The following is an 18925-nucleotide window of genomic DNA, read 5'->3' on the forward strand; positions in this document are numbered from 1 at the left end:
AACATGACTCCCACCACAGAGCTTAAATTCAGTGTGGTAAGACCGACATGCTCCATCAACATGACACTACAACATGGACATAATTTATAGAAACCTGAAGGTAATCACGTCTCCAAACATTAGAACTAGAGTCTGTCATCACAGATGAAAAGGACAATACTGAAAAGAATACAAAACAGAGAAAAACGGCAGAAAGTTGGAAATCGTTAAAGCTTTAATGAAGTGAAATAAAGAGCAAAGTCAGAAGTCAAGAGGACAGCCTTAAGAAAAGGCCAAAATATTAATTCTATGAGCAACATGGAAAGACAAGTAAGAGAGGGAGGTAATGGGAAGGATACAATAAAAGACCCTTTCAGCTGCATGAACATTTGGAGACAGGGGTGGTGAGACATTTGATTTACACCATGTAACAGAGAACTCAAGAACAGCAGATGCCCAGAAAAATCTAGGTAAAAAAAAAGCTGAGACACGATTTTAAAGCTATTGTAGATAGCCTACTGAGGTAAGTTAGGTGCCTTTTGTTTTACTATGTTATGCGGTTTTGCAAAGTTTTATTATATATCCCAGAGGACAATGTTTTTAAAATAAACTATGCAAAAATGCGCAATATAGTAAAAAAGGCACCTACCTTATATCTACATGCTAGCTTCAGCATCCAGCAGAGTTGAAGGGTTTGTGTTGCTGTCTCAGTGTTTATTATAGTAGTAACATCATGAAAAGGCGCTGACAGTCCATGACTTCATGGAATCTGGAATGCAGTTTGGACAGGATTGGAGAAGAGCGGAAAAAGGGCAAAACTTACTGATGTGCTAAATGTCCACTGATTTATTAGAAGCACACAGCATGTTTATTAATCTTTTCACTTCATGTCACAGCCACAAGTGAGTGACAGCAATTTTAGTTACAGATGAAGCCTGTACAAGTTTAAGTGTCAATCAGAATATATTTAAGTAGTAAATACTGCTTTTCATGAGAGAATCCTTATACTATGCACGAAATAGAAGTTTTCCTACTTGATTAAACAAGAGGTTAACCCCCCAATATATTTATTATAAAGCTTTAATTTTTTTTTCTTGAAAAGCAGCTTTTAGGCTTCTTGCTCATAACTCAGGTCCAAAGTGCATATACACACAAAAGCACCAGTTGTGTTGCAGAACACAGCATTCTACTCTTCCTGCTAAGCTTCCTTGATTACATTCTACAGCCCACCTAAGCTTAATTGTTTGCCTGAAACATGACAGTATTTCATCACCATTGATTCCCTACTGTTTCCCAAATACAACAAAATTCAAAAATAGTATAATGATAGTAAAAGAAATTTATTAAATAGTTTAGCCACAGATAATTGGCTACCATGGTGCAGAAGTGATTTTGTATCTCACATTCCTAAAAGTATGAGATCTAGTTCATAAGATAGGTACATTTTCCTAAAAAAAAAAAGACACTACACACTGACTGAGAAGGAAATGAAAACATGATCTATGAGAAAACAAGGACCTTCTCCAACCTGTCAATGCTACCTGCAGACTTGCAGACTCAACTGTTTAACTGTCAGAGCATATTACGTGTAAGACTGACAGCTTGTACAAACAGGCACTGAAGGCAGAAGCTTTCAATACAAGATGCATGAAGAACCAGGATAATTTTTACAGCACATTCCATACAGACAGAGCTCTTGCAGAGACACCTGTAAGTAGTAAAGACAGAATGGCAGCCATCAACACAACCTCACAAAGTCTGGAAGGGTCTGCTCAGGAATTTTGGGTGCACGCTATTTATAATTCCAAACAGAACTGCTTAGTCAATAGAGAGGTAGGTCTCTGCAGTGCTCTAGTTTCCATCAGTCTCTATTTCTCTGACAATGCAAGCGTGAAACCTACCAGACCATCTCCGTATTGCTTAGTGCAAGGCATCAAGTTGCTTATCAATGGATGTAGTTGCAAAGACAGTTGCAAAAAGGCAGGATGGCTTTTACTACAAGTAATTTGAAATTTTTGTCAGTTTTTTGACTCTGCCAGGTCCCAAATACTTGTAAGCATCACTGCCTGTAAAAACACTGAAGTCCCCTTCTATGTAGATTAGAGCCCATATAGGTTCCAATATTCAGACAAGTCACAAGACTTGGTCAGATCAACACCAAACATTTTTTTCACTACAAGAACAGGGGAGCACTGGGACAGGTGCCCACAGAATGTAGATTTTTCCAAGAGCAAGGGAAAGATCAAGCCATGCCTGACCTGCTCTAATGCCAACAAACATCTTCAAGCAGAAGGCCTGAATAAGTGACAGTAGAGGTTCCCTTCCACTAGTATGTTATCAAACCACTTGAAGAGGCCAAGACTACAGAGCTGGGGCTATTTGTCAACGTTACTCTTTCATGTCACTGCCAGGGGTGTCAGCCAAGGCTGCAAAGATAGATGGTAATAGCAACAAGCCATGTAGCAAACTAGACAAGAATTCTAGCATTCAGTATCCTTCAGAGGAGGACATACTGATGGGAATACCTACTGATGCACTCACCCCTCAGGCACAGAGGGCCTTTATCAGGTAAGGATGACATCTGTCTGCTGCTAGGTACACAGGAAAGCACAAGGCATAACAGCAACCTTTACAGGTTAAACATCTCCAACTAAGTATCAGGTATGCAAATTCACTCTCCGTTTGGTACAACATTAACCCAAATATCAGTTTTAGACAGCTTTTAAAAGCAGCCACAAGCTTACCTCCATGACAACAGAAGATCTTCTCATCCACAATGGCTGCAATAGGCAGACAGTTAAAACAGTCTGTGAAGGTCTTCCACAGCTTAATGTTAAATCGTCGCTTGCCTACAAGAACAGGGTGTGACATTAGGAGGAGAAGGTTGTTTTCTTAGAGCCAACCTGCAATACATATCACAAACTGACCAAAAATGTTAGCCAACTGTCTTCACAGGGATTTATTTCCGTCACTGTACTTCAGTTTCAATCTCCTGCAATGGCATTTGAAGGACAGCAGAAGAGCAAATAATTCTCTAGAGTGCTTTTAACCTTGGTTTGAAATATTCTTTTCCAAAGTTTCAAAGCAGATTCACAAAATATGGAAATCCTTGCAGCATAAGAGTCACTACTAGAAGTGTCTCCAAAACACAGTATTAATTTATAACAGTCTTTCAAAAGAAACAGGTTTTGCTTACATTCATCATAGAATCCATAGATCCGATTGATGCTAGCACACTCGTGATTTCCTCTTAAGAGAAAGAAGTTTTCCGGGTATTTGATTTTATATGCCAGTAATAGGCAAATAGTTTCCAGAGACTGTTTGCCTCTGTCTACATAATCTCCCAGGAACAGATAATTAGCTTCTGGTGGGAATCCTCCATACTCAAATAATCGAAGCAAGTCTGTATACTGACCATGAATATCACCTGAATAAAAGAACATTTAATGACAATTAGTGCAACATTATAAAGAGTACATAAACCAAGAAGTCAGCTCATCATTTACTAATTGTTCTTAAAAATCAGTATATCCTTTAAAAGCAAATTTGCAACGTATCAGAAGTGAGAACCATGTTCAAATTACAAACTAAAGTACTCACTAAATGTAAATAACCCACAGTATTCTCAGAACTATGTAAGTCATGAAACCAGTTTAAAAACCAAAAGCTACAGAGGTCTTCACAATTAAGCTTAAGCTTTCTAAGCAAGCTCTTAATTTGCTCAAATTAGAACAAGGTCAGAAAGGCAAACTGTGATGGAACAGTTACATGGCCATGAATCCAATGGATTAAGAGAAAGTCGCATTATTTACTGCGAAAACAGATCAGTGAAGAATCTAGATAGAGCAACTGAACAATGTGCTGACAGAGAGCACTTCCATCAAAGGTCAACTGCTTGTCCTCCCATAACAATGCTGTACTAAGGCTCCTATTCCCCAGCATTCAGCTAACTCCTCTTTTGATGCAATAATTAATATAAAAACGGTACAGAGACTCAAAGACTGATATCCCTTACAAGATATTCAACCCTGCAAGTATTTTTTAGGAAACATAACCATCACATTACTCATCACGCTGCCAGCTCTGAAATTATGCAGGCTTTCCACGCAACAGGTCTATATGGCAATTCCAACACCATAGTGTATCCTATCAGGCTAGCCAAAGCTATCCGTGAGCTATCCATGAAGTCAAAGATGACACCAACACTGCTTTACCGTAACCAGTCAAATACATGCAATGTATTCCAGCTGACTGCAGAATGCATTACCAAACTGACTGGATGCAAAAAGCTACACAAGAAGCCTTCAGCAAAAGCTGTATGCTGTATAAATTTAGTATCTCCAGGGCCCTTATATTAAGCATTCCATAAACGCATTTTCTCTCTGCTGCTCGTTCAGTGGCAAAATCCCAAATTTGTTGAGCACAGCCATTCTCCAGTAAAGCGCTAACTACCTATTACCTTAGAAAAAGCAAAACACCCAACATACACGTCTTCACAGGTTTTTCCGTAATCTTAAAGAAAACAGGTTCCCCAACCTGTATGCTCTACAGTTCATTAATCAAAGCATACAGTAGTTAGATTACCTAGCTATATTCCTCTTCCCTTTTTCCATTAGAAATGCAATAGTTCCTCCTTCAGGCAGCATTTTTCTGTAACTATTTCTCACTCAGGCAGAAGAATCTCTTCCTCACTTTCTTCTAATATCAGAATTAAGTACCAAGTAAACATACTACAGATTGAATATTACAATTATCTTCATTGTCTACAACTACTTTACACACATAAGCCAGAGGGATCAAAGTACTTAAAGGGTAAAGAAACTCTTTATAGAAATAGTTTTGTAAAAGAACATTTACTATTCCATTCAAGACACTTGGAATTTTAAAACACAGCTTAATATGGGCACAAGTTACATTGAAGCCTACCAAATATGAAGCTTTATAGTAAAAACATGTAAATGAAACGTAAAAAAAACCGTGTAAAACGAACGTCTACATAATATCTTACATTAAAACACAGCCATTTGAGATGTAAAAGCTTATTTTGAACTGACTTGATTACAGGAGAAGACAGCCCTATAATGGTTCCTCAGGCATTGCCTGAACACACTAAAACAGCAGTTCAAAGAAGCAGAGCTGCGTATTTTGCTTTTGGTGAAAACCATTTTTTTCACTTTTATCTACATGCATCTTTGACAATTGCTCTAATTTTATATTTAGAAGTATCTGACACTTTCTGGTGCTATCACTGTGTTTGGAATCCTACTTCAAAATAAAAAATGCCTTAACTGTGCATTTGCTACCCTATTACTATGCATCTAACTGCCCTTTCAAACACACTGATTCAAGCAAATTTGAAAGTAATTCTGAAGGAAGTTAATTATATTTTCTGCAAAATTTAATTGACTTACATACAATCTAAATGTATGAGTGTTCATTTTTTCTTTATCTACAAATATGATGAGACTACTGAAGCCTTTCCAGCATAGCATAAACACATTATGCTAAAGCTGGGTTTTACCTTCAACTTTATGTCATTAGACAAGCTGGTCCTGTTTTTCCTCCCCACCCTATCAAGTAATTAGTAATTTAAAAATTACTTTGTCATCAGTGCTTTTTTAAACTTTGTTTTTAATTTGTAATAACCTACCTTAATGTAAGAAACATTGCTACATTAGGTCTGTCAGGAAGAAACTAATCAATCTTTGAGAATGTTAGAACAACAAATGCAAAGACTGCTTCAATTGCAATACTATGACACTTAAAGAGCCTAACTTGAGAAATTTCATACTTTCTAAAGACTGCATCTGATGTTAATAACTTGAAGGATGATTACAAGCCAGTATTTATAATACTTTTGCAACAGTTTTTAACAAATTTGCATACCTATTAAAAACAGTGTGGTTTTGAAGAAGTCTAGCATCTTAAAGGTTTAGACAGGTAAAGAACAGATTTTAATTTTATCTGTATCTGATAGCAATAATGATTGTTAAAACTTGCTATAAAGCTCAAGGAATTAATACATGGTAACTAAGCCTAATTTCACAGATTGCATCCAATTTTTTACAATGCTTTCTTCAATGCTATATTTCAAATGTTCCATTTCAAACACGTAAAGATACTTGTTTTGCTCAAGCTTTGAATAGAGCAACTACAACATTAAACACTTGCTATTTTTAAAGACACTAACAGCTTTTTGAAATAGTGATCGAACAAACAGCAGCTCTGTGCAAGCAGAAGGGACAGGTTACAAAATTTGCACTAGATGAGGGCACAAGCAGCCCTTATTGCCAATAGAACTTGCTCCTACATAGTACCAGGAGCATCAGCAATCTACCAACTGTTAGCTGTATTTTCTTGAATTAATCCTATGTAAACTGAAAATGACAGTTAAGACTGTGAAGGCCTCACTCTAACCCGTCTCACCCAAGTCTTGGTCACTTGCCCATCTTGGTATCCTTCCATCCACCTAGCACAGAACTAGAGTAAAATACCTAAATAAAACACATACATATGAAGTTCACGTACCACAAATTTTCAGAGGTGCTTCTAGTTCCAGGAGAATAGGCTGGCTAAGAAATATTTCCCGTGACTTTATGCATAAGCCTCGAACTTCTGCTTCGGTCATCTGAACGATCTTCCCAGGACGACATCCTCGTACTGAAATGAGATATTTAATAATTGAAGGTAACTATCTCAGATACACAGCAATAAATAAGTGCAGATAAGTTGTATTTGACATCTATAGTTGACAAACAGCCAGCAGCACACTTCAGCATACCTACCAAATTCCAATGACTTCTAAAATGAATCTCTGATACTGTGGTAACCTGCACTCAAAAAGCCAGTATGCATTCCTGCTAAATCAGGTTCTCAGGAGAGAACAATTAAGCCTTGCTTTCATCCACATTTGGATAAATATCAATTTCATAAAGTGTTTAAAGGAACAATCCCATTATGCCATTCACAATAGGCAAAAAAACCTGAGAATGGAAATCCTGAAAACACTTTCACATTAGCATAAAATAAGCCTCTTTCAAACTGTTGAGTTCAACAGGGCTAGCTAAATACAAAGAAAAAACCACAATCACATTTACATTTTTCACAGCTGCACATCACACTAAAAACTATGAAAGTTTAATGAAACCTTCATTCATATATAGAGGCTCTTGAGTTATTGGAGGCTTTATGTCCAAAGTCATTCTAATTAGAATGAAATTGAATTTCTAAACCAGTAAGTCAGGTACTAAGACCTATATTTAGCACTACATTTTCAAAAGCATTCACATCATTGTGTTCCAACCAACATCCTCTGGCTAAGTTTCTCTAAAGCTACTTTTTTCCACAAATATCTACATGACTCCTATGTCATAATGTCTTTAATGAGGCAGGAAAACGAAAAAAAAGTGTCTGTACTTTGGCTGATCTAGTTCAGTCTTGCATCTCAGCATAAACCAAACTTCAGAATCCCAACTAGTAAGCCAGAATGTATCAGTATCTACAACAGGCAAGCATCCTGTTCTGCCATCTGCTGTAGATGGAAACAAAATTCATCATTAAACCATGGCAGTACCTACAAGGGAAGGTGGTATGAAACCTTAGAAATTCAAATTCAAATGCTTTCAAACTCTAACATAGTAAGACATCACTTTGTAAAATTTAGCTGCAACTTAAGGAAGTTTAGTAATCCTTATCACTCCATACTTCTCCCAACACATCTGACTATTTCACCACTGTGATATGATTTTTTAATAAACACCAGACACACATGTTAAACTGAGGTTAGGAAGCAATCACAGGAACATGTGAAAAGGCAGAAATAAAGAATAGCTTTCAGAAGCAGGGAAGAGAAAATGTGAAATTAGATCCTGGGACAGTCAGTTTGGGTGGAGAATAGCAGGAGGCCTGGTCTGCCTGCAGTGAGGATACACTGGAAATACTTCACTTAGAATCTCACAAGAACAAGACTGTGGTACACAGGACTTCTTTCAGTGACACTCTGAATCAGTAGCAGGTGATATTTGCCATATGGTAAGTCACGTTCCTTTTGCTAATTAAGATTTCAACTATACTTGAAGAAGCAAACAGCTTTTTTTTTTTCTGTTTTTCTTCATGCGCTAAGATGTTGGCTTACACATTAAAAGAATACAGAAGCAGACATTAGACACAAACAAGATGACTAGAAAAAAATAAATGCCTATAGGCTTCCATTTCATCACATCTCAAACATCTACTAATTGATGCACTTATAGCAAAAAGAAAATAAAACTCAAGTCTTGACAGCTTTGCACAGGACTTGATTATCCACTCTGAGGTACCAAAATGCTCCAACCTCTACCTTTTCAAGCACTTACATTCCCATAGCTTATAGAGAACCCTTCCACAGACCAGAAACTCATTTGGATAGGTACAATAAACCATCGCTGTACATGAAAAAGCTCCTACCTGAAAGAGCACAGCCTTAACACCACAATGGCTATAATTTTATTGACACAACTGCTACATTTTAAACCCATGGCTTACAACATCCAGGTCATGCCAAAGCAGCATGCAGCACAACCAGCTTTTCAGTTGTGTTTTTCCTCTGCAAACTGTGTATTTTTTTAACCTGTTTTGATAATTATATTCTCCTCTGTATTTGACAACTTTGATGTTTGGCAACACCAGAATTAAGCCACTTCATGTAGATTAAAACCCACAAGTGATGCAACTGAACATTTTTTACATCCACTCTAGTTTTGGAAATTGAATTCAGGAAAGCACACCAAACACAACACTAGTATTTCCATTAAGTAGCACCAGACCAAGCACAGAGTCCAAAATTGAAACAACAGTTCAAGGAGGACACTTATAATACTCAAAATAACTTTGACCTAATCAATATTTCTTTGATCACTAGCTGTAGCTCCCTTTGAAACTCACATGGAGGTGTGTACTTGGAACAATTGCTTTAGAGGATTGAGGCTTTAAGTGCTGCTGGATTTTTGCACTACAAGACATGGCCAACACACAGCTCCTGACTTCAAATTTAACTGCTAAGTGTATTGATATCAGTTCTTTACTTTTAACAGTAGTGCCTTACATGTTTTAAGCCCTTAACAGACAAACAAAAAAAGGCTGTAACTTATTACCACGCTATGGATTCCCCAGATAAGATGAGTTTCTACAACTATGGCAAGTATGTCAATCTCAGAAGAGGAGACAACACACATAATGACTGCAGTTACTTCCAGACCTTGGAAAGGGTATAAATCTGGGCCAGCACACCTTTGCAAAGGCACCCTCCCCCCTCCATCTGAACAGTCAGCAGCTCCACATAGCAAACATAAAAGCTCAGTTACACCTGAAGAAGTACAAAGCATGTGGTTTCCTCAGGAATAATAATCAATATAGGAGTTGAGAGAATATAAGTTTTCACCTGCAATCCCCTTATCATCAATAAGGGTACTACATATTGAAAAATGAGAAGTCACCCTGGAAGCCTGAGCTCTTTACTGGATTCACAAAGGCACTGAAAGGATCACCAAGTAGTCATCCAAAAGAGCTGTGCCACAGCTGTGGTACAAATACACAAGCAACACTAAGCATCTATTTCACCAGCTTACTCAACAACTAGAGTTTTGTTGAACTTTCCTTGATTCAGCTGAGCACTGTATGGATTGTACACAAGAGCATCTCTCACCACACTTAGCTTTTAAAAAGCTAAATCCCCAAGAACTGATTTAAGAGACATTATAAGAATGAGATCGAGAATGTAACCCATGTTTTTCAGACTAATTTACAAATTACTACAGCCATCTTTTCTTACAACATACAAGTCATAGCTGCATGCATTGTAAAATACATAGCTCCCAAAAAGCCTTTTATAGCATTGAGAAAACCATCAGTTTTAACAGCTGTCATTTACGCAGAGCAGAAACAGCTTCTCAATATTAGACATAAATTAATTCTCTTTATTCTAAGACATATAGTCTGTAAACAAGCTTTGATTTAGACAAAAGTCTTCAGTAGGGACAGCAATTCCTGTTGAAATACACAATCCCACGTGCATAGCACTATGCTAGAACAAGCGATTGCTGCAAGAAGCCTAAAGCAAAGTGACAGAGAATAGAGAGAATTAAAAGCAACTATATGCATCGCACTGTCAGGCTATTATTTTATCACAATAGATCCTATAGTAATGCAAAAACTGCTTTAATCATCATTAAAATGGTCTTTGCATCTACATAACCTTTGATAAGCAACCTTAGCAAGTCTACAGTAATCAGAGACATGAGCTGCACAGTGGCAGGAAAGGAAAAACTTCAGCAGTAATTATTTTTTTAATCCCTCCAAATTCTTGCCAGAGTGTAGTAAATTATCTGAGGCAATATTGGAAAGGAAGAAAAATTAACACTGAGCAAAGTGGGTCAAGAACTGGAGGCTAGAAGTTCTGGGAGCACAACTTTTTACCACACTCTTTCATGAACTGGAGAAAATACATTTAACCTATTCTGTCACACTGTTTCTGGTATGCCTCTCACTAAGTAACTACGCTGCTCATTTTGTGACACCACTGATAAAAGTGTCTTCAACTACTAAATCAATTGAGGTATGTGCAGCTGCCCTAGAACATTTATACTGTGCTCTGTAATACCACACACGATCTCTTTAATGGACAAAACATTCAGTTCTAGCATAAAATTAAAACCCAGACAGACTTCTTTAAAGTCCCATAAAATAACAGGCCAGCATTGCTGCTAAGAAGCAGCCTCCTTCATTCCCTACACACTGCTTTTTTTTGCAGGTATATCCATTTGTGTGACACAGTAAATCGCATCAGTGAACCGATCTTTTCTTTTTAGTACAAAGACACAACAAAACAAAAATGTAATATAGATAGTTCCTCAAGATGGAGAATACATCCACTGTGAACTTCAGCTAGGACTACTGAGGGAATAAGCAGCTGGTTCTGACTGTTTTCACAGTAGCTCCAGCCAAGCTTATTTCTGAAATTATGGCTTTAGAGACTTATTTTGCCAGACTATATCTAAAAAAAACCCCAAAAACTACAACACAAGACCGTAAGCATGTAATTTTAAAAATTACACACAAGCAATTCCCACAAGCTTACACTCCCCCCGACACTGTGGAATGTTTAATGTTCAGCGACTAACAACTACAACATTTAACTACTTATTTCTTGTACTTAAAGTACTTTGGGTTATTTGATGAATCCTGAACAGTCTATCAATAGAAGCAGAATGGATATGGAAGCCAAAGGTGGCACTAGCAATGACTTGGAAAACACCACACAGTTCAAACTGATTCTGGAAACATGCTCTAAAGTTATCTGCTCACAGCATTTTTTAAATCCAAGTTACATATTTTCATGGGTTTACGTCAGGAATCCTACACTGGGTTTTAAAAGTATCTAATTTTGGAAATCAAAACTTCTACTCCCTCAAAATATTTTCTGTTATTTATATTGTTCAGCTGTCATTCAGAAGCAGCCGCTCCCTATCTTGCAGCAAAACATTGAGAGTTAAGCCAGCAGCAGAAGTTTTCAGTTTCAGAACTGCCCTAACAGAACTAAGCTTAAAATGGCTTGCGCTCACATGATACACTGGTGAACAATGATAATATAAATGAAGCCCTGTCTGAGCTTTGCTCAATTCAGTAAAAAGTGTATTATTGAATACAGACAGCTCCCCTGCACGGTGTACACAGCAAAGCCCTGGACCTTTCCTAGGGTACATCATCCAAACTCCCTACTAAAAATAGAAGAATTGGCCTTCTAGAGTTTTTTTTTTCCTGAATGTCCTTGATAATAAGTACTTTGCTGAAGCACACAGCGACTGCTTGTGAACTCATTTTAATAGGACAGGCCTAACATCAAACGCAACCTCACTGCAGAGTAAGAGTCTGCCAAAACCTTTAGCTTCTAACCAGGAAAATAACTTAACTATGAGGTGTTCCTCTACCCAAACTTGAATTTACATTCTTAAAATACATACCATCCAGCAAAATTAATGCTTGTGGAGGAGAAACCTCATTAGAAACCAGTATCTGAAGTTGCTTCAGGGCATACCCAAATAAGCCCATGAAAACATGCCAAGTGTCACTAAGTCAACCTTTGCCCGTTATATTTTCTCTTCATGGACCACCTGCTTGCTTACACTCAGGTTGCATAAACTAACTTATGGTCTCAGTATTTCTTTATCATGCACAGTTCCAAAAATTGCTGAATTAAATGCTGAAGGATAAGATCATATTAGCTACTCCATTTTGCAAGCAAAAGGTGAAAGCCAAATGCTTGCTATTGGTCTATATTTAGTGTTTGCTTCATTACACTTGAACCTAAAACTCATGTAACTAGCAAAACATAAGGCAGAAGCCTCTCACTACGCTGTATTATACAAAGTGATGGCAATTCCCATTCTAGTCCACTTGAAAGGCTAAGCTAGCATAAAAATCTCCTGAAACAAAGAATTTCAGCTTCTTGACTTCTCCTCTAAAGCACTGCTAATGAAATTTCTAAAATTTAAAGAAGGCAGAGGCAAGTTACAAAGTTACTCCTGAGAACTACCAAAGAAAGAAGTTACTTAAGTTGTAATACAAAAGGCTAGGGTTTAACATGACAGCTGCACCTTTTACATTTTTCAGGTATTTAATACTAATATGGCTACATACTTACACAGAAGAGCTTTGCATCTCTGAGCAACACTGAATGAGTCAAGTAAAAACTGTGCTGCAGCATAATGTTACTGAAAGAACTGATGAGCACTCATGACACTTACTGAATCGTGCAGGCTTCAAGAGGTAAAATAGCCAGCCAGAATAAAGGAACATCAGCACACACAGTCTGACACTCCTGGCCTTCTGTGCAATTTTTCAAGTCAACTATCCCATTCGTCATGCACTTATAAAGCTAAAGATGAACTGGCTGATAAGTGCACTGCTGTACAAACCCAGAAACAAACATCATTCTTCTTTTTATCACTTCTCCCTTTTTAATAAGACACGTACCCTCCTCAGAACATATGAAAACTGCCTGTTTTCTTCCTAAAGACTATTTCAAAAACACATCCTTTGCAAAAAATTCCTTTAAGTTTTCCTCATTTATTTTTCTAATAGCACTGATTTCATACCAAACATAATAACCCTTCCTTACTCAAGGTTCACCTCCATGGTTTGTTTCTATTGTTCTGCAACAGATCATTAAGGTCTGTTTTTCTTTCCTACAACTGCCTCTCTTTTTCAGCTTCAGTCATAGAGCCTGTGGAACTGCAAGCACTACTACTGTATCATACCACACCATCAGACCGGCTGGATAGGTTAATCAGTAAGGCCATTAACCACACAAGAAACTGACCATTAACCAAACATTACTGACCATAATACATGAGCCTAGTAGCTCTATAGCATATAAAACTAATAAGGAAAATGTCATTTCATAAGCATTTAAAATCTGCCTTGCCTTTGAAAAACTGAATAATATTCACATTTCTATTTTTATCACAACCTGTAAGACATCTGAAATCAGAAGTAACTGAAGGTTGCAGGTTTCTTAGAAGACATCACATGACATGGTACAGCCAGCTTTTATGAAGGCAATCATAAAAATCACACTTTGAGCTGAACATCAAAGAAATAACCATCCTTCACATCTACTCTTTGACAACTCTCCTCCTGGATAAGTGTCTTCCAGCTTTCTGGGTGAATCAATACTATCAGAATAGCCCTTTTAGCCTCACAAAAAATAATCCCATTTTAGAGCCACATTAAGTTCCATCATCTGAATTCAAGTCATTAGACTGAAACAGGTTAGCTAGATTTAGGCAAGAGGTCTTGCACAGACAAGGCAAATTTGTTTGTATAGCTATATAAATACACCCTCTTCACAGAAATCCATCTTGTATTTAAAGCTACAATTTGTCTGCGTTTCCCCAAGTACATCCTCTCTTCCATATGGTAAACTCCTTGGTGTTTACCAAGACAGACGCCTATATACTTGAAAGTGCAGAAAGTCGAGTCCAGGTAGGCTGCCTTATATCCAGAAATTTTAAGAGACATAAACAGCACAGAAACAGGAAACCAAACACACAGACAGAAACATGGTCTTACCTAACACCACCCACAGCACTCTTTACAAGTAAGGCCACACCTATTGCAGCATCCTTTCATTGATACAAAGGGCACTTTTACACTCGTCACCAGAGCTAAAATTAGCTTAGATACAGGCTTAAATGTAAGCCTGGTGTATCAGTTTAGCTCAGCATCTCTGCAAACTTCAGGGAATTTCCCACAGAAGGATATATGGTGTGCCTAAATAGGGCAAAACATAACATATTCTACATCTGCTATACTCATGACAGTCTTGTGTGTGTGCATATTCCTGTGCTGTCCAAAGCTAGAATGGACTGGGAAGATCCATCCACCAGATGGCATAGCTGGGAAGGTAGGAAGATAAAAAAAGAGAAAAAACACAAGAAAAAAGTCAGCACCCTGAAGCAAAAATGAGGCTGTCATCTTTTTGTGTGCCATAGCACAAATAAGTCTGACCCAGAATTACTAGAATTCTGAATACCAGTACAAAAAGGAAGCAGTCTTAAAACTAATATGGCTTTTTCACCTTCACGGTCACACATCACTCTAAATGTTTTACCAGTGATGCGGAATTTTGCGTTTGCGTGACCTGTAAAACTTCGCAGATTCACTTAACAGTGATTTCATAATAATAATAAAAAAATATTTGAATAAAGCTAAAAGTGTTGCCAAGATCAGTCAGGCACATATTTAATACTGCTAGTAACTCCCTCATTCTTCTAGTAAAGAAACAGGAACAGGAATTTAAGTCTGCAGGTAGAAGAAATACAATCAAGCACTGCCATGGAAGTTCAGACTTTATGCATACACTTTAGTTTTACTTTCCTCCAAACAGAATTTATTTATAAGATATCACTAACTAGTAACCAAGTACTAGACACTGCAAGAGAAAGTCAATTCAAAACAAGCTCTTACCATTTCTAAATTCACCACTTACCCATTTAATAAAGAAGATAAGTGCGTGGTATAAGCAGAAGAACATGGAAATTAAAAGCTAATGTCCTAGAAGACTATCACCAAGCATTTACACTATGGTTCAGCTGAGTCTTTCTAAAAACTATTCCCAGTTTAAATCCAGAGTTAACCAATCTGTCTCAAGAGATCTCTAAAATAAGCATGCATTCAAGATAAGCATGCATCCTTGAGGGTTGGGAAGATAATCTTCACGAATTCTCCAAAGCAGCCTGGCTACAGACCACCTCATACTTTTATCTCAGAAAAAGAAGGAAAAAACTTCCCAATACATGGAGGGTAAGATCATCTAAGCAGGTAATTCCAATCAAAAGTCAAGTTAATGTAACAAATAACCCAAAAGATACATAGTCTTGAGCAACAAGAATAACACCAGTTAAGAGTAACCTCATTAAAGTAAGAGCAAGAACTCCTGACAGCTAATATCATGGCCTAGAAACAGGTGTCACCAACCAGCAGTCCTATGACAGCAGGTAGGTTTCCTACTGCTGTAGCTTTTTATATATATTTGCTACCCTTTAAAATTGATGCGCAGCAGCTGTAGACGGCTCTGAAATTTAAAGCCATCCCTTTTACATCCATAACTAAAAGGACTAAACGTATATAATGATATTTCAAAAAAATGTCTTTTGATTATTTTAAATGTTCACTTTTACAGCTCAAAAGCCAAGTTCGCTTATCCTTTAAGTCAAAGTTGAAGTGTGAGTAATGGAGCCAAAAACTTGCTTTAAACTAATTGCTCCAAAGATAAGAGTCAATAGAATTTTTTCTGCACAAGCAGCAAGGGGAGGGATGCATACTCAGTTTACCAGAACAGGTCAGCTAAGCAACAACATGAGCTCCAGAATGTCAGCTGCCAACTGTACTAAAAAAAAAAAAAAGCTTGTGAAACACTACTATTCAAACCACAGCTTAAAATATTATACAGTAGCAGAACAACAAATAAAATATGTTAATAGTAGCAAAAATAATTCACACACAATACATTCTTTCGGTAAAAGTTTATTGTGGTTTCCCCCCCCCCCAATAAAACCTGCAAGAATCTATTACTTTTCAGATGCAAGATTTTGTACAAGACACTCCTAGTACACCCCATTTGCCTTAAGAATCTTCCTAAACTCTGCTCAGAAGGAGAACTAGACTTAGAAACAGTGCCGAAAAATAAGCAAAGCTTGGTTCAGAAGTTGCACATATATATCCCTAAAGATTAAAGTACTATGGAATACAAAACACTGATTAGGTTGCTCAGACACAAGGCACTCAGTCATAATAAAAGAAGCAGGAAAACTGCAACAGAAGTATTTATGCAGTGTGTAAAAGGTATGGAACATGCATTTTAGACACCTGAGTTAAAAAAAGGAAAAGCAGAGTAATACTTAAGAAAAATCCAACCAGCTGCATACCAAAACACTGTAGAATCCCTCCTCTTAAACAATCTATATTTAAGTAACTACACAGATAATCAAAGCGGGAAACTTCCTTTCAAGTATATTTCTCAAGTGTCTCTTAAAAAACCCACCACCATACATATACACACATTTGCATGTCCCAAGAAAACCTGCACCGCAAAGCTGATGTTCACTAGGTTACTATTTGGTTTATCTTAAAAACCTACCTACTAATCTGTGTTTCAACATCCTGAAAAAGGGAGGTTTATCTGTATTAGTGATCAAAGATAAACTTCAACTGATGATACCTGCAGGTTTCTTCATACTATGCTACACGGCATTCTTTAAATCACAAACATAAGCACAATTGCCCAAAGCCTTTCTGTATTTTAAAATATTTATTTTATTGTTCATAATTAAGTTTCGCATCTAAAAAGAACAGCAACTACTACTACATAGGCAGCAACTACTAAAAAATTCTCGAAGTTCTAAAAGCTCTGCTTTGTTAGTAACTCAGCAGAACAAAACTTTCAGACTTAGGAAACTTGTTCCAGTTCCAGAATTGTGCATACTCCAGAAATGCCTTTCCGTAAGCCTTCTGCAAACTGATCCAGCTACCTAAGGAACACAGCCACCAAGTAAGCTAACAGCACATTCCCATGCGTGTACTCTCATCTCCAACATACCAGGTATTTGCTGAACGTGGAATGAAAGATTAATGGCAGAAGAGGCCTAAGAAGACTAAGCATTCAAGAGATGACTTGAATAAAAATAAAAGGCTAGTAAAAATTCCTCAGCTCCTCCAAAAGCAGAGGAATCGGTCTCCCCCTGACTATGAAGGAAAGACTGGGCATTTAGCACACACAAAACCCTTCGTAGCTTTTATTAGCCATCCGCCAGAGCCACTTTTAGAGACTGCCCCGTGGGCAGGCAGAGGAATTTCAGCCCACTAAATCCCTCTGCTTCCACTGACACGTACTTACAACCCCGTACCTAACGCAGCTTATACACAACATTTTAAATAGGGAAGACTGTGACTAACCCCGCCGGAGGAAGGGACAAGGCCGCCCATCGTTCACCTAAGCGAGGCTTCTCCAGCCCACCCCTAAACCAGGCAGCCGCAGCGCGGGGGGGAGAGGGGAGAAGGAAAACGAGGCGGGTTTTTTTGTTTTTTGGGGTTTTTTTTGAACATAGGAAAGCAGCCACCTCAGCTAGACGGGGAGGCCGGACCCCCGCGCACACCAGCACCCCCACCCCCCCCCATCCCCAGGCAGCCCTGCTCCCTCCGAGGGGCTGGGCCGGGCCGGGCCGCACCCCCGGGGCGCCCCAAGACCCTCCCGGCCGCCCCAGCGGGCGCAGAGGAGACGCTGCCCCCGCACCCCCCGGCCGCGCCGCGGCGCCGGACGAGCCCGCCCCGCCCGCTTCCCCCCGCACAGCCCGCCGGCAGCCCCGAGGCTGAGCCGCCGGCGCCCTCCCGCCCTCCCTCCCTCCGCGCTGTGGGCAGGGGGCAGCAGGCGGGGCTGCCCGGCGCCTCGCTCACCTTCCAGCAGCCGGGTGATGAGGCTGTCCACGTTCAGCTCCCCGTCCGCCATTTTGTGGCCAGCAGGCTGGGTCCCGGGCGGGCGGAGGGCGGGGTGGAGGGCGCTTCAGGGAGGAGAGGGAGAGGGAGGAGCAGGAGCAGGGCGCGCTGGCCGCGGCGGCTCCCCCCGCCCCCCTCCCGCAGTCCCCCCGCGCCGGCAGCCGGAAAGCACCGCGCCCGCTCCCGCGCCGCTAAATGGGGGGGGGGAAGCGGCCGCCGCTCCTCCCCGCGCCTCCTCCCCGCCTCAGCGGCCGCCAGCGCGCAGGCGCCTTCCTCCTCCGCCTCCGCCTCCTCCCCCTCGCCCGCCGCCGCTCCGCGCTCCAGCGGTCGCGCAGGCGCTGCGGCTGCCGGCGGGCCGCGGGCCGCCCCGCCCTCCCTTGTTCCCGGCCGTCGCCTGGTAACCGCGGGGGCTGCGGGAGTCGCTCGGAGCGCCGGGCCGGGCCCCGGGGCCTGCCGGCCGGCGGGGCTGGCAGGGCCGCGCCGCTCAGCCCCTCCGCGCCAAGCCGGGCTGCTCTGGCCCTGCTTTCTGCCCGTCCCGGGCCTGGGGGGAGGCCCCGCAAGCCAGGCCTGGGTCAGGCAGCCCCTTGGGGCCGCCGCGGAGCGCAGGCGGGGGGAGCGCCTCCTGCCAGGACACCGGCGCTCCGGAGGGGCTGGGCAGCTCCGGGACTCGGGGGAGCAGCTCCCAGGACTTCACCGAGGATGCGGGGACGCCGGGCGTTTCTCATGGAGCCCCGCCTTGCCGCGTGTTCCTGCGGGAGAGGGGGGCTTGACCCGCTGGGCGCCGGGCGAGGCGGTGAGTGCGGGGGGGCTGCGCGCAGCCCGTGCCAGCCCTCCTGCCGCCCAGTGCCACGGGCTGCTAGAAAAAGACCTGTCGGAACCGGAACGACAAGTTTGTTCTCTTCATAACACGGTTGTCAGA

At 40.4% G+C, this 18925-nt stretch overlaps 1 protein-coding gene across 1 annotated transcript in view; it reads right to left on the bottom strand.

Moving 5' to 3' along the window:
• The window catches only part of PPP1CB (protein phosphatase 1 catalytic subunit beta), a 28448-nt gene extending 10226 nt beyond the window's left edge, over positions 1-18222 (bottom strand). The window contains exons 1-4 of the mRNA XM_051616047.1: positions 17968-18222; positions 6508-6639; positions 3176-3406; positions 2724-2828 (exon numbers count right to left, since the gene is read on the bottom strand). Coding sequence (XP_051472007.1) covers positions 2724-2828; positions 3176-3406; positions 6508-6639; positions 17968-18019 — 520 coding nt within the window. The 5' untranslated portion in view covers positions 18020-18222. The remainder of the gene's footprint in view (positions 1-2723; positions 2829-3175; positions 3407-6507; positions 6640-17967) is intronic.
• Positions 18223-18925: the final 703 nt, after the last annotated feature.

The sequence above is a fragment of the Apus apus genome, chromosome 3 (genome assembly GCF_020740795.1).
Source record: "Apus apus isolate bApuApu2 chromosome 3, bApuApu2.pri.cur, whole genome shotgun sequence".
NCBI classification, from domain to species: Eukaryota; Metazoa; Chordata; class Aves; order Apodiformes; family Apodidae; genus Apus; species Apus apus.